Genomic DNA, 15,893 nt, shown 5'->3' on the forward strand with positions numbered 1-15,893 from the left:
TTTTTCTGCCTGGTCTTGTAATCTCTGTACCTTTGGACAGTGCAGTGCTGCTATTGCTGTTGTGGAAGAGGTTTTTGCCATTCATAAGGCTTGCTGTGCTCAGTTTCTGTTAAAGCTTAATTCCGTTAAGAAACGGGACAAGAGTAGTTCAAAACTCCCTGTTTGTGATTCTTGAGTCTTTCACTGTTTCCCGTCCTACGCCTAAGCCTCTTTGGTCGTATGAACTGAGTAGAGTAAAGCGTTCATAATAACAAACCACATCTGAAGAGATGGGTCTCTGGCTCAGAACTAGCGCCAAACCATGTAATCTTGTTACTGAGAAGTGGAGTCTGCTGATCTCAAAGTGTTGGTTGGGTGTTTATATTTATCCTTTTTTGCGTGCAAAGTTAATGCTCTGTTTAATTTTTTTCAGGTCTGTCGGTACATTTGCCCGAGCACTAGATTGCAGTAGTTCTGTCAGACAGCCAAGTTTGCACATGAGTGCTGCAGCAGCCTCTAGGGACATCACGCTGGTAAGATTCTTAAGAGGACTTTAAGTTTTTCAGAGATGTAAAATATTCATCTCAGCAATAACAGTTGGAAGAGAGAGAGGCAGATGGATTGTAATTGTGGCCTGCTGTGAAGCAGATCCTGTCTTTGTAAAGGAACCCTTTATTTACATATGAAGTAACTTTCTGGCCTTGTGCCTCCTATGATCCATCATGGATAATTCTATGAGATAATTTCTTGTTTTGTTTTAATAAAATGTTTTGATGGCATGCTTCACAGCCTATCTCTTGCACGGGCTTAGTAGCACTCTCGAGAAGAATGCAAATGATTATCTGCCTGTCTGCGATGTTAGAATGCCAGAATGCCACTCCTCATCACTTCCCCAACACCAGACTGTCACTGGCATCCTTGGGCAAGATCATCTGAGGTTGTGGTCAGATAAGAAATTTCAGTTGATCCAGTTCTTCTCTTTGAGCTCTGTTTTAGAGTACCTGAGGAGCAGTGACATTGTTAATATTTAATATTCATTCTAATGATTCTAAGTAGACAGAGGAAAGGGAAAACTTGAACTTCTATGCTAGAGAAAGTTTAATGCAAATTTGAATCAAATTTATGAAGTCTCTAGGGAACTGTTATCAAAGCCTCACCTCATAGCTGGAATGATGTGAAATCATATATAGAACAAATTCTAGGATAGAACACTGTTGATTAATTACGCATGTGCACAAAACTCATATGATGAAAGGCAAATAACATCCTGATTAAAACTACAGAAACCAGGAAATAAAGCCAAACTTCCATTTACTAATACCAATTCCTCCCTCGCAACATCTTCTCAGCCCTTGTAAATCACAAGTTGCAGACAGTTGTAGCTCAGCTTTGTGGGGAGTAATTGTTCCTGGGAGTAGTTCTTTTTTCCTGCTTAGCTATGATGTGTGACTTGACGTGAATATTTTCTGGCCTTTGGGGGAACTGTGTGTGTGTTGCTGCTCTTAATTATTTTTCTTATATGCAATTTTTGTGGATTATTTGACAAAGAAAGTGCATGGCTACGTTTTTTAGAAAATATGTCCTCAGACCTCTGTCTTCATGCCCCATCCGTGGATGGTACCTAACAGGGCTGCTCAGTCCTGGGGTGAGAGGGGCTCTATCCTGTGCATTTTCTTAACTGTAGTGCTACTGTGGTGGTGCTGGTGAGTAGCTAAGTAGGAATTATTGATATGCAAGGGCTCATGTTCCACAAACACCACTACTGGTAGTGAATGTTAGACTTCTATGGTGACAATTACAGTGAGTCTGAGGTTGGAACAAGTTTTACTGACTTTGTGTTAGGTATAGAATACTGCACCTGTACATCTTGGTGCAGAATTTTTGTTATTGCTGTTTCACTGTTAAGCACTTTTTCCCCCCTAGATCCTTGTCCTTACATTTATCTTTCTCTTTTACAACCATGTAGTTCCATGCGATGGACACTTTGCACAAAAATGTCTATGACATTTCCAAGGCAATATCTGCGCTTGTGCCACAAGGTGGGCCAGTCTTGTGCAGAGATGAGATGGAGGAGTGGTCTGCTTCAGAGGCAAACCTCTTTGAGGAAGCACTAGAAAAATATGGAAAAGATTTCACTGACATACAGCAAGATTTTGTAAGTATATAAAATGAGGGCACACATGGTGTGACCAGTTCTGGTCAGCGACAGAGCTGGTTTACAGCTTGTCTAAACTGTGTTGTTTTCCTTCGTGTTGAAGGAGAGGGCTTTGTACTAGAGCATGTGGCTTGCTCTAAACTGGGGAAAGGCAGACCTCATACAGATGACAGCCTGTTGTACAGTCAGAATTTCAAATCACGGATGATAGCTTTTCCTTTAGAGACGTTAATTTAAAATCATCTGCTCCACTACAGCTGAGGGAGGGTTTAGGAAAGTGTTGTGACAGCCTAGCTGCTGTAGATTAATTTGTGTTTGAAGGAGGATAAGTACTGGGCCTTCTGAAACATGAAAACTTAGTCACTTCTATAATGTGATTTCAGAAAGGGCCTTTTGAAAGTTTTAAAAAGAAATCTTGGGCATTCAGGGGAAGTGTCCTGTAGTTTGGCCAAAGCTCCACCCTAGGTGCTCAGCCTGCAGACTGAATGGAGCACTGTAAAGAGAGCCAAGTTTCACTGTATCGCTGTTCGAGCCCTCAGGAACAAAACAAGTAGTTTGTGTTGCTTGTCCTGTGCTCTAATCGTTTAGACAGAGGGACTTGGAAACAGCACAATCCTCTCTGTGGTCTTGCTGAAATCTTTGTGCTTCTCATGCAGAGAACAGAGCTGGCAGGGCACAATTCTGTTAGTAGGGGTTTTTGTTTTGCTTTGGTTTTTTAAAGTGCTGACTCCATAGAAGCCAAGCAAATCAGAACTGTGATACTGTAGTTGTGGTTCTTGCTTGAGTCTTTGCTGCTCAAGCAGAGAGCGCCTTGAGCCAGTGGGCTCCCTTCACATTGTGCCTCTCTTGAATGGTTTACTGTGGAGCCAATGTGGCGTGATTTACCTGTAATGTGCTCTACTTCTACACTGAAAGTGCTATTTTTTGAAAAGGCATTTAATTTAACATGGGTCCCGTGCACCTCTAATGCCCATAGGAGATTCAGACACTGTCTTTTTTGTTTCTTAGGAGGGTTAGTAGTCGCAAGACTCTGCTATAAACTGTCTGTCAAAGGAATTGTGTGAATTTCAGTGAGGCTGTGTGCCAGCTCTGTGCAATGACTGCTGCTTTTCCTTTATGTCCCTAGCTCCCATGGAAGTCCTTAACAAGCATAATAGAATATTACTATATGTGGAAAACTACAGACAGATATGTTCAGCAGGTAAGAGAGTCAGAATCACCTCTTTCATTCTAACAGAAGATGTTTTTCTTGCCTTTGAAACCAAGCATTTTTGCTTTATTCTCTCTCTTGGGGTTCAGCCCTTCCCAACAGGTGGGTTCTGTAATGATCTGGAGCACTGAACAATCTCTCGTCACTAAACTCATCAGCCGTTCCATAGACACAAACACGTAGCGTTGGCATTTGTGCCTTCTTTTCATGTTTGCTGCTACTTTCTTTGTTTGGAGCTTTCAGATGTCTGGTTTGGAATTCAGCAGTTTAAGGGAGGGAATACAGTTAATTTCTACCTGTAGAGTTCAAGGTCAGCATCAACTTTGGTTTTGACATTTTATGGGGGTGTGGGCAGTTGCTGTACAACAGGCACCCCGTGCTAATTCTCCACTTCTGCCTGCCCATGACTTTGATTGTAGATGCACAGAGGCTCCCCATGTAAGCACTCCAAGTAAAGTGTTTGTCTGGGAAGTGTTGATGGCTCAAATTCCCAGACTCGTTATTCTTGAGAATCAACTTTGACTAGTGGTTACAATCATTTTTATCTCTACTTGTTTGAATACGAAGGCTGCTTGTTCCCTTAAATAAAGCACAATGCAAGCAGCATGCAAAATGTTGCAGAGTATCAGTTGCTGAAAACTACTTATAATATTTAAGGAGAAAATTAAATTAAAAGAAGGGAGAAATATACAATGGATTTTTCATTATAATTATCAGTATTATGTTTAGGCTTCTATTTGAAGTATTAGAAAAAGTGGAGTTATAAAAAAGTCCTGCCTTAACTTGCTTCATTGGAAATTCAGCCTGGGATAAAGACTAGATGCCCGAGGCATTGACCAATATTTGGCATGTGCTGTACTTGGGCACTTTGGTCTGTCATGTGATTTTTTACTATTGTCTTTCTGATTGGAACACTGTTTAAATTACAGAGGGATTCTCAGGACAAATGAGAACTCCTTTTTTTCTTTCTTTCTCTCTTTATCAATTCTATATATTTAAAAAATATTAACTGCATCCTCATTCTAGTATTTCCCCAGGTTCATTCTTTGACTGAAACTTTTCCTTTTGGTAAGGAAATGGGTGGTAGAAAAGTGGGATGGTGATGGAAGCTGGCATGGTGGGGAAAAAATGTGCTGGAGAAATGAGGTCATGGTCTTTCCTTCCCCATTGAACTGTGTGTATTGCTGATATAGGGAGTGCTGCTATACTGTCTGACTACAGCTGTTTAGGTGACAGCTGAGTGTACTCAGCCTGTACTATGCTCAGTATTTGCACTAAGAGGAATCCATTTATCTTTTTCCCCCATCTTATCTTGCCTCTCTTTTAGTGATTAAAAATCCATCTAGCAATGTGCTAGGTATCAGAAAAAGTGAGGAAAGTTATTTTATCAGTCAGTGAAGACTAGAATCTTAGGCTGTTGCATGAAAATGTCACCCCAGTTTAGTCAGAACAGCAAACAATAGTAGGAATTGTTGGGAAAGATTAAACCAAAAAGCATCTCTATACTGCTCAGAAAGTCCAAAATACATTTGCAGTGGTGAAGTTCTATTTCTGCCCATCTTGAGGTATGTAACAATGGTGATGGTGGGAATAAGGGGTAGGGAGGAGTTTCTTTGGTGCTCACTCTTGGGATACTGTGGGAGACAGATCAGAATAGTGTCCCAGGTATTTGCTTCCAGGCCTACGTACTGGGAAGGCAAAACAATGGAGAAGCTGTGCCCTGATTAGGAAGTGGTTAAATTCTTTTGCTTTTTCCACTTCCTCTAACTTTGCAATTTTGTCTGTGTAATAAGAAAGGAGATAGTTCCGTGGAAGACTTAGATTATTTGTTCTTGCAGCAGTTAAACCCAACAAACTTAGTTTTGTGTACTGTTTTGCTATGCTCCTGTGCAATGGGTTTTCTGCCATGGTTATACTGTACCTGTCATGCGCTGCCCAGCAGCGTACCTGGGAATGGGATTTGGAGAAAACTTCCCGTTAGAGGCTCTGCACTTAGTAGACTGTATAAGCTGAACAGGTAGAAATTGCAGTACAGAGATATCACATCCATTAAGCCTGAACTGAGCTGAAGATCTCAAATTCCCAGCTTGTACAAGCAAATAATACTAGTAAACATTTATAAAAAGCCTGTGAGAACTATCTATATATAACCACAAAGAAAGCATAGGAAGCTGTAGTTGAAATAATGGTGTATTACATTTATATTTTATTTGATGTGTGCAAAGTCTCCGGCAAAGCATATCCTTCACCACTTTTTCCACCCATTTCTTCATAGTGTTTTGTCTGTGTAGATTCTTTCCTTAGTCTAATACTACAAAATTGTTCTGGGTCTAACAGCATTCTTGTACGTAAGATATTGAAAATGCGCTAAGTAAGGATATGAAAAGTGTGTATCCCAAGTTGTTTGACTTTCACTTGCCCTCCTTCTAAGAGGATGATTGAATTATATTCCAAGGCTGTTTGTTATTGTCTTTAAAATATTGATAAGTTGCTCATTCTTGTAGAATCTTTGGCTGAATGAATGTAAAAACATCCATTTAACCTTTCTATTTCTGTGAGTTACACAACATAGTAATGAAGTTTTTTGTCATCAGCCAATTGCCTACTTTGATGAAAACCAGTTATTTGGGAACTGTTTACATCCTTCTGTATTTTCTTGGAGTGTGAAAACGCTGTCATAGTCCTGAAGGAGAATCCATCTGTTTCTTGCCATTGATGAAGCTAAATTTTGAGTTGGCGTCAAGAGAAGACCCTTTCTCAGAACTGAACACTAAGGTGTACTTATGCTTGGTATACCTAAGATCGAAAGCCTTGATACAGCACTTCCTTGTCTTGTGGGAAGGATACTGCCATTGAGATACAAGCAAATTGACTTGTTTTGGACCATGGACTTGGATCTCTTATCCAATAATTTTTTGTTTGTCTTCAGCTATACCATGCTTTTGAAGGTTGCCAGTGTAACGAGGAGTTCAGTCATTTCAAGAGAAGGACTGACCCTCCAAAAACACAATTGTTTGAAGGAGTAATTCTACTGCAATGTCAACGCAGAATTTGTGGTCTCATGTACGCTCCTGACCATCTGTCCAAAGTGATCCCAAGAGTTGTCCTGTCAAAGACACCCTTTGAGTTGTTCTGAAGAAAATGAGGGAGATGCATTCCAAACTCAGTATCCCACGTCTCCTTTGAACGCATAATTTTCTTGAGACAGATTTCCTCTGTCAATTCACAAGAGCATATATTTCTGATTCAGAAAGGTTTGAAATGGCATCCACTGAGTAACTGCTGTTTGGTGGTTTCCCCAGAGATTTGAAAACTCTTTAAGAGTTGATGTGATGTTTGGGTATGCCTACATTTTCATTCAAAGTAAAGGTTGAGTTCTTACGTAGTTGTGAATTCCAGGGTGATTTTTTTAAAAAAAGATCTTTAAATGCTCCTACTGTTCATGAGGGGAAGTTCCTGAAAACTTTAAAACATAACACTTTCCAACTGCTGAGATGCAGCTGAGAAGAGCTCAGGACATGGCAGTGACAGATGACTGTTTGAATTAGTCATATGCTTTCTGAGAGCTGAAGGCTTTAATTTGCTTTTTGCATTTTTATTTGTGCTTGAGGAGCATGTAAGAAGATGATCAAGAGGAATTTCTACTGGTTTATTTCTTATGTGGAAGTGCCATTAGAAAAATGTAGGAGGAATAGAGAAATTTTTTAAGATATGCACAGTGTTGAGACGATACTGCAGAAAGTGGAAGTGCAATTATATTTGACTACATGAGGTGGGGAGCTTGATGTGGATAGAAAACATGTTTATTAAGGGAAGCAAGCCTTCTTTATACCTAGCGAAGAGCTGTGAGTGACTTTTTAATGTACTAGCCTTCATAAAGTCCTGTGTGCTAGCAAAGTAGAAATAATATCAAAGAAATGCTTTTCCATGTACGTAGGACATTTTATCCCCAAACACCTCCTGTTAAGCCTGCAGTAACATGGAGCTATGGCAGTTTTGGCCAGCGACAGAGACCATAGGTACCACACATCAGTGCTGAGATGTGTTGCTGGAGCACAAGCAGCTGTAAACACTTCTCCCAAATGCACCATGGACTCGTTACCTTTTCTTTCCCATCTCCCCTGCCTCCCAGCAGCGCTTGTGTGTTCAGAGTTTTGAAAAAGAATAAACAGTGTGAAAGAAAGATCTTCCCCATCATCAACTAATAAAGGCTTAATAGTTGAGGATGTTCGAGGTGTCCCCGTGCTGTCTACCAACCCAACTCTTGCATTCCGGACCTTGAAATATCCTCTGTGTTCCTGGATTTCTTCTGTAATTTCCTCTTTAGAAATGTTCACTCTTCAGAAAATGACCACAAACATTTGCTCCAACATTGTCATGTATTATAAAACTCTTTCAAGCTCAGTGGGTAGAATCAAAGATGTTATATCTAGGGAAAAGATATATAAAGGACTGATGTTTGCACCAACTTGAATGTACTGTGCTTAGTAATTTAATCCCCATGTCAGTCTGGGATAGACAAGTTGGTAATATCTCCCTTTTATAGATGGGGGAAATATGACGAGGTAAACAAGAGGATATATTTAAGATGTGCATATATAAATAACTCAAAGACAAAAGATTGCATTTAGGCCAAACTACTAGAAAAAGTTAAATGTTCAGAGGTTTTTTTTGTGGATGAGGACATTCATGACTACATCAGACAACATTAAGAATTTATACTGTAAATATGCTTTGGGCACAAATAACTGGCAAAGGACCTAGCAAAGCACTTTGTCTGTGAAGGGATTATTCTGAAATTGTGCATGACTCTGTTTCAGGCACCCTTCTTTTGTACCTTCTGGTATCAGTCACTGCCAGAAAATAGGAAACTCATCATGTCTGGTCTACTGATTGTCCATAGCTGCAAGTACTTAGTGCGAAACCAACCTCCTCTTATTCAGTACATTGTGGTACCTTCTGAAAACCTTCAATTCTCCTCGTATACTAGTTTGTAATAAAGGCATACTCTGCATGCTGTGCTCTGTACTGATCCCCCAGGCAGCTAGCTGTAGGAGAGGAAGGTATTGCTAGGTCCAGGTGACTTATGGCAGTTGTTAGCTCAGAGCTCGCACTATGGTCATCAATCACAAAGATCATCTGTGGTGTGAGGCTAACATTCATCACCAGTTCACTAAAATGTTGCTTAATACCCTAAATTAACCATGTCTCCAAGGCAAATGACTTTAATATAAAGATAGTAGAATATTCCACCTGCTGGTAATGCATTGTGCTTGCTTGGAGCTTTTTCCAGTCATAGATTTCGAAAATTGTCATAACATAATGACTCTAGACAGTCCCCTTGGGAGCTTTTTGTCAAGAAAACTGCAGCTTCCCCCCCCCCCCCCCCCCCCCCCCAATCTAGAAATCTGGTGGAGACTAAAAAACCATGGTTCTCTACCAGTGGAAGTTCCCAGAATTTCCTGCTTAGGCTTCAAGGAAATAAAATTCTTGTACAAAGTTCATCATGCAGTATTTTAAGCTGTAGGTCAGTGTCTGATGTTGGACTTGCTTGTAACTCCTGGGGAGAGTATGAGCTCTGTGGCTATTTATTTGCTGATATATCTGTGCCTGGGGAGAGAAGACCTGTTCTTCAGTCCATGCTGTGGGGGAAACAGCCCTCAGTTCATGCGCAGAAATGTACCTGAGAGTGTGCATTTTGCTGAAGGATGATTTTTTTGGGGGGTGGTGTGGGGTGTGTGTGTAGTGTCTCTCTGGAAGATGGAGGAGGGTTTCTGATGCTGTTGGAGAACCATTGTCACAGCAATTTTTGAGGCCCATCATTAGATTCTTTGGTTTCTTACATAAAAAGAGTTGAGCAGGGTGTTTTGAAAATATTAAAATGGAATTTGTGGTTTGCATTCAGGGGACAAACCTCTTTAGTTCCATCACTGATTGCCAGTACAATGTGTACTATTGATTCCCCCACATCGTGGGATTGATAAGAATCATCTCCATGAAGTCTTCATTTGGGTTTTCTTGAAGACAGTTTTCAGGTAGCTGTCTTTGTCCTAGATGAGATTTAATAGAAGTAATCTGGGAAACTTGCCCACACCAGCAGAAAGAAGTCAGCTTTTGGATGCAGCTCTCTGAAGATGTACCCGTAGTCTCTGGATAACTTTCAGAAGTTCTGTTTTCTCGGTTCTTGTTCTCTTGTCTAACAACTTCATTCTTTGATTTCTAAGATAGATTGACTTTTATTTGCAGAAAGAGGTAAGGGGAATTCTTTAGGAATCTAGAGAGCTTTGGTGAGGAGCTGTCAGGCTGTCAAATGGAAAACTGTTGCTTAAGACTGACCCTCTGATCAAAGCAAGCTTTATGCTTATGGGAAGCTTTTACTTCGTGGTTTTCACATGTGTCCATTGTGTCACTGTAAAAAGGACCTCGGTGACACACTCTACATTTTCTGGTGCTTCTTGTGTCTATGAAGATACTGACTTGAGCTTTACAATCATTTTCCTAGACTGTACCTTGAGGCTGTTGCATAGAAAATGTTAAGCTAATCCGTCTAGAATGCTGGTTTGTCTGGAAAGCAGTGTCATCACTTTATGCAGACCACTGTTACTGGCATGGATGTTGGCATGGGCCCAGCTTTGAGCAGGAGGTTGGGCTAGAGGCCTCCAGAGGTTTACCCTACATTAATTTAGCTTACGTAATAAAGAGAAAACCTGACCCTCAGAATGCCCTTTTTACTTTTTAAATGGTGTGAAGGTTTGAGTTATAAAAGGAATTTGTGGCCAATTCGTAAAGCTCATGCGAATTGCCTACCTCTGCCATGTTCTTGTGGGCTATCAGCAAGTTCACTGCTGTAGCTGGGGAAAAAAAAGGAGCAGTGCTATTCTGGGGAATTTACTGCATACATCTCATAGGAAGGATTCTGTAACCCATTTACTCTACAAATGTGGACAGAAGTTAACAGATGGCTTTACTGAAGTAGAGATACAAATGGTGTGTACTTCTAAATGTGCATCCCCATGCTCTGAAAGTCTGCTTCTTGTATGTGCTTTCCCTTAAACACGTCTCTTGTTATGTTCCTTAACATCTCCTGGCAATGGTGTTTTTCATTAAGGGCTGGTTGTTTGGTCTAGTTAGCTCCTCCCCTTTTTACCCCCTTGATGTTCTTTGCTACCTGTGCCCTGAGATTTGCACATGTGCCTGGGGTTTATTTCCTTTTTGTCTTAAAGGGGATAATGTGTGTGTGGTGTTTGTGTAATTAGAGCTGCTCACCTTTAAAAAGTGCAAATGTACAGGTTGCCCATGGCTGATGTTTAATCAGAAGTGATTACATACCATAATTAAAAAATCTGTAGGGTAATTCTGCATGAGTTTTGAGTTGAGCTCTAGACCTTTTTAACTTTTAAAGATCTCCTGTGTCACTCACCCCTCAAAAATGAGGACTATCAACAAAAATCTGTATTCAAACTCTGAATTAATTCAGCTGTTGAGGAAATATGATGGGGAGGGTACATTACTATACCTGTTATTGTCCAGGTGGTGAATATTATTGTGGAGAACAAAGACTGATATGTCAGATCTTCCTCTGCATGGAAGAAAAAAAAAAAAAAGGTTTGTGGGAGGAGCGATGCATGAACTTGTATTGAAGTGAATGAGAATTAAAAGTTTGTCCTTACAAATAGTAGATTGTCATCTCTTTTTGAAGTTTTTGAAAAGATGTGTACATAGTCATTTGATGCCCACAGTCGTTTTCAGTGGATATTTTCCTGTTGGAAAAGGATTTTGTGATAGCTGCTCAGTGAAAGGAAATTTCATTGCTTGTTACTAAGCACTAAAGTTTTTATGGTTTTTACATAACTTGACTCCCAGGCAGAGTAGTCCCTATTTTCTTTTTATTCTAACTTTTTTCTTTTCTTTTTAAAGAAACGATTGAAAGCAGCAGAAGCAGAAAGCAAGCTAAAACAAGTGTATATACCCAACTAGTAAGTATCTTTTTGTATTGTTCTGTTTTCTATTTCATTGTAGAGGGTCTGGTGTAGCAGTTTCCGTGGCCTTCCAGTATTATGTATTTGCTTTAATTGCGTAATGAGAGACATAGTTGAACAGACATGTCAGAGAACTATTAAGTTAAGTTACCAATATGACAAACCTTCTGCTGATGCTTGAATAGGCTTGAGTCCCTTTGTGTTTTAGCTGAGTTAGTGCTAACCACCCTGATGCTAATAAAACAGCTAGGAACCCCGTGGAAGAAAACACCATAGATCTAGTATTTCAATGTTGGCTAGAACAGAGCACCAGTCCTCCTAGTATGCTTACACTGCTGGTTATGAGTGTGCAAAAGACAAAGCTGTTCCCACATGCTGACCTTCCACTTCTGGAACACAGGGTATTTCCTCCACGGGCAGCTGAGGACTTTCCCTTTGGGGCTTTCCTGGTTAGGATGCTGTGCTGTCATGTTGCTCATTTCCTTCATCCTGTGTAATGTTCCCATCCAGAAGCGACCGTTCTTTGTCTTCTTTTTTTTTTTTTTTATAGGGACTGGGAGTTGGGGACTTGGTAGCAGGTCAGCACAGTTGTGAACGAAAGGGTAGCTAATTAACTGCTTAATATATCTGGTTTTGTTTATTTTTGTCATCAGTGGATCATCAGTGTGTGGTTGTTTCCTAATGTCTTTTATATTAAAAAAGTTTATACATATAACTATATTAAAATTAATATATAGTGATAGATAACATGTATATATAAATGTACATATATACATGTTTATATATATGTGTACATGTACATAAAAACCTTAGTAAAATTTGTTTCTTCTCTTGCGTTTCCTCTGCATAACCTAGTCAACAGTTGTTACAGTGTGGAACCTTAAATCTCCCCGTCCTTTCTCTTTCCAGCTTTCACTCCCAGATATGCTCCCATGTGTATAACCCACATAACTCCTTTACTCTCTTATGCTGTCTCCTTTCAAATATTTATGAAGTTCTACCATGTGTTCTGTTACTTACGGCAAAACTAAGTTTTACATATTTAGCTTGCAAGGTAGTCCCTTATTTCTTGTGAAAACAGAGGATCCCTAATTTCTTTTTTGGTTTGAAATACGTTGCTATCTCTCAAGTAAATTCACTAAAAATTAGGTGTAATATTGCTTTTTGTGGATGGCGTTGCTCTGCAGGGGGACACTGGACATCAGATTAAACATGAATTCACAATATGATAAGCTTGCCAAGCAAAAGCCAATGTAATTTAGACTGCAGATGCAAAAGGATATTGCAGATGAGAGAGCCTGGTAGTCTTGCTATTGCTCTTGGATTGTAATGTACGTAGGTAGGGCTTTGTATTTGAAAGGTTGTAGTGCTCATTTGATAATGGCTGACTGCAGTGGTATCTTACCCCTCAACACTGTATGTCAGCAAGATAATTCCTGTTGTTATCTAGAGAATATAATAAAATCAGCAACTTACCTCTCTGCTTCAGGAAAAGTCTCTACCCGTGTGGTCGCTGGTTTTGTCTCTGGCTTTGATTTCCAGACACAGTTGATTTGTGAGTGTTATACCTTTGACTTAGATGTTGTTTAACTGATAAAATGGGTATCAAGTTTTCCTCCTCCTTCAGTATCCTTTCATGTGTATCAGGAAAAGTAGCAATTGTGTACATGATTCATTTAATCCCACGTGAATGCTTCTACTGCTTTTTTGCTATTAACACCTTCAAATGCAGCAACAATTAAGTACTTCTGAGATTTTTGCATTATTTCTACTCAAGTTTCAGTGCAAGGTCTCTGGTGTGGTTTAGCCCCAATCAGCAACTAAATACCACACAGCTGCTCGCTCACTCTCCTCACCTCTGTGGGATGGGGGAGAGAATCGGAACGGCCAAAGTAAGAAAAACTTGTGGGTTGAGATAAGAACATTTAATAATTAAAACAGTAATAACAATAATAGTAATATAATGAAAAAGAAATTAACAAGATAAAGAAAAAGAGACAGATGGCCCCTTGGGAGGAGGAAAAAACCAAAAATCCAACCAACAAGTGATACAACTGCTCACCACCTGCTGACCGACGCTATTGGTCTCCGAGCCGCAATTGCCTCTCCCCCAGCCAGCCCCTCCCAGTTAATATGCTGGGCATGACATCACATGATATGGAATATCCCTTTGGCCAGTTTGAATCCACTCTCTTAGCTGTGCCCCCTCCCCTCCCAGCTTCTTGTGGACTCAGCAGAGCATGGGGAGCTAAAAGTGTCCTTGAGTAATATAAGCACTATCTAACAACAACTAAAACATCAGTGTATTATCAACATTATTTTCATACGAAGTCCAAAGCACAGCACTATGCCAGCTGCAGTGAAGAAAATTAACTGTATCCCAGCTAAAACCATGACATAGGGACACATAGGGAATGTATTGCATTTACATTATCTTGTGACATAGATGATGGTTATATTCTTGGCTTGTAATAGCAATAGCAATACATGATGTATGGGTCTAAATATCAATGTTATTGATATGTCCTTATCATGTTACTGAGCCCATTCCTGTTTGGAGGCTTGAACCATAATGATCCACTTGTCACCTTGAAAATAAATTACTTGATGTAGGCTGTCACAAGACCTACACAGAAGTGTATCAGCTGATTGAATGAAATGTATTCTAACAATAACTGTTGTAAAATTGTTTGTGAGGAGAGACCCTGGAGAATATTGGACTCAAACAGTTTTATCTTTTTTAATTTTTTTTTTGGCTGTCTTTTATTGGTAGGACTCTCATTTGTTCCTGTGATATAAATAGGAAAATACAGGGAGAGGGGAGGAAAACAATAAGAAAAACAATAGAAGTGGTCTTCAAAGGTTATTTCTCATGTCACGTACATATTATGCAGCAAAAAATCACTGCTCTACGTGGAGCTTCAGAGATATTTTTTAACTTGAGACTGTGCCCCAAATTTATGATGTGGGTAACTGAAGCATGGAGAGTGATATAGGTAATTGATGTGACATTATCAAGTCCTAAACCAGCATCCTAGATATTGGAAGAACATTTCTGTCCTAGATATTGGACAAACATTTCTGTGTTCCTTCCAAGAACAACCCTGGTTTTAGGATAAACATCTGTAGTTGGTGTGACTGAATGCCATGTTTGTATGCATGGCTTTGTAAGTGTATCCCTTGGGCTGAAAAGCACTAATGTGCTTACCTGGTGAAAGGAAAAAATATAAAATCAGTTGAATTCTGCATTCAGGAAATACTGAAAAAAAATCTTTCCGTTTGTTTTCTGTAGCAGTTACTCTGTCAGTGGGAGTGGTGTTAAATAAAGCAGAAGCCTGCATGCACAAAGAGATTCCATGTTCTTACATGCTCCATTCTGTCATCCACCAGTGTCAGTGTGGGGCTCGGAGATCTTTCTTGTTGCAGATGTAGCCTCAGTCTCTTTCTCCTTGTAGTGTGTATCCAGACATACTCTTCAGGCTGTTGTGGAAGTTATGGGCATCACAAATACTAGTTACTTCTTTTTCATGACAGTCTGCTACAAACGCTACCTTGCAAACATTTGTAAAGTAAGGAAATGTTATTCTCCCTACTCTGCCTCTTTTTTTAAGCAAATAGGGGAACTGGAGGAATAGGTCAAATCTTTGGCTGACTACAAGGGGGGCAGCTGCTTAACAAGCTGAAGATAATTCCTTTGTCTGTTGGTTGCCCTCTGCCTGAGGAGCGAGACTTTTCCTTCCCTGTTTAATTGTGCATAGGTCCCATTGCAGCATGGAAAATGTGAAGGTGTAATGCTGTTCTTTTGTAGTTCTGCTAGTTAAAACGGTGATGTTCAATATTTTGTTGGAGAAAGGTTCTCATTTTCAAACGTTTTCATTGTTTAGGGGTCATTAGACCTGTTCTTAGAAGTGGGTATTTACAGTAGCCTGTGATGAGAGCTCACCTCTCTGGATAATGAATCCAGACACTTGCATTATATGCCTAGAGGTAGACGCCATAAATGTTCCTTACAAAGGATTCAAAATTGTTCTTATTTCTGAGGCTTGATTTCTTAATTGTTCTGTTGCATCTGGCACCACTACGGTTTCCTGAATAACAGGAAACAATCACTGATGGTGTTAAGTTTATAGCTGGTTTTAACAACTAAAATTTTATCACTGTGCTGTGGGTGGAATGCTAGTCAGTCATATAGTGAAGGGATTTCAGCGTTCTGTGTCGCTCAGGGTTATCTTCAGGTTGGGTTTCTTGGGCAGGGGCTTCAGTCCATGATGGCTGGCATCCAGTGCCGCCTTTCTGCTTGTGCTCTGTCACCTTAGTTTCTTGAGACTTGTCTCCTGCTGAATACAGCCTGGAAGTCTGTACTGTTCGTGCAGAGCATTGAAGGATAACTTTTTGACACAGGTGGTGGAGGAGCCAATGGAGTGCTGCTGGAACTTAGACTAACAAAGGTCTGGTTGAGGATGTAAGGGTTGGGGGTAGCCTTGGCTGCAGTGACCATGAGATGGTATAGTTCAGGATCTTGCCTGGTAGAAGAGGGTAACAAGTAGTGTTATGACCCTGGACTTCAGGA

At 40.1% G+C, this 15,893-nt stretch overlaps 1 protein-coding gene across 3 annotated transcripts in view; it reads left to right on the forward strand.

Annotated features, from left to right (window-relative positions):
* MTA1 (metastasis associated 1) overlaps window positions 1–15,893 on the forward strand; it is an 89,611-nt gene that overhangs the window by 41,722 nt on the left and 31,996 nt on the right. For all 3 annotated transcript variants that reach the window (XM_064454697.1, XM_064454698.1, XM_064454696.1), the window contains exons 8-11: window positions 413–512; window positions 1,946–2,134; window positions 3,261–3,335; window positions 11,262–11,320. In XM_064454697.1, coding sequence (XP_064310767.1) covers window positions 413–512; window positions 1,946–2,134; window positions 3,261–3,335; window positions 11,262–11,320 — 423 coding nt within the window. The remainder of the gene's footprint in view (window positions 1–412; window positions 513–1,945; window positions 2,135–3,260; window positions 3,336–11,261; window positions 11,321–15,893) is intronic.

This window comes from Phalacrocorax carbo, chromosome 6 (assembly GCF_963921805.1).
Source record: "Phalacrocorax carbo chromosome 6, bPhaCar2.1, whole genome shotgun sequence".
In the NCBI taxonomy this organism is placed as follows: Eukaryota; Metazoa; Chordata; class Aves; order Suliformes; family Phalacrocoracidae; genus Phalacrocorax; species Phalacrocorax carbo.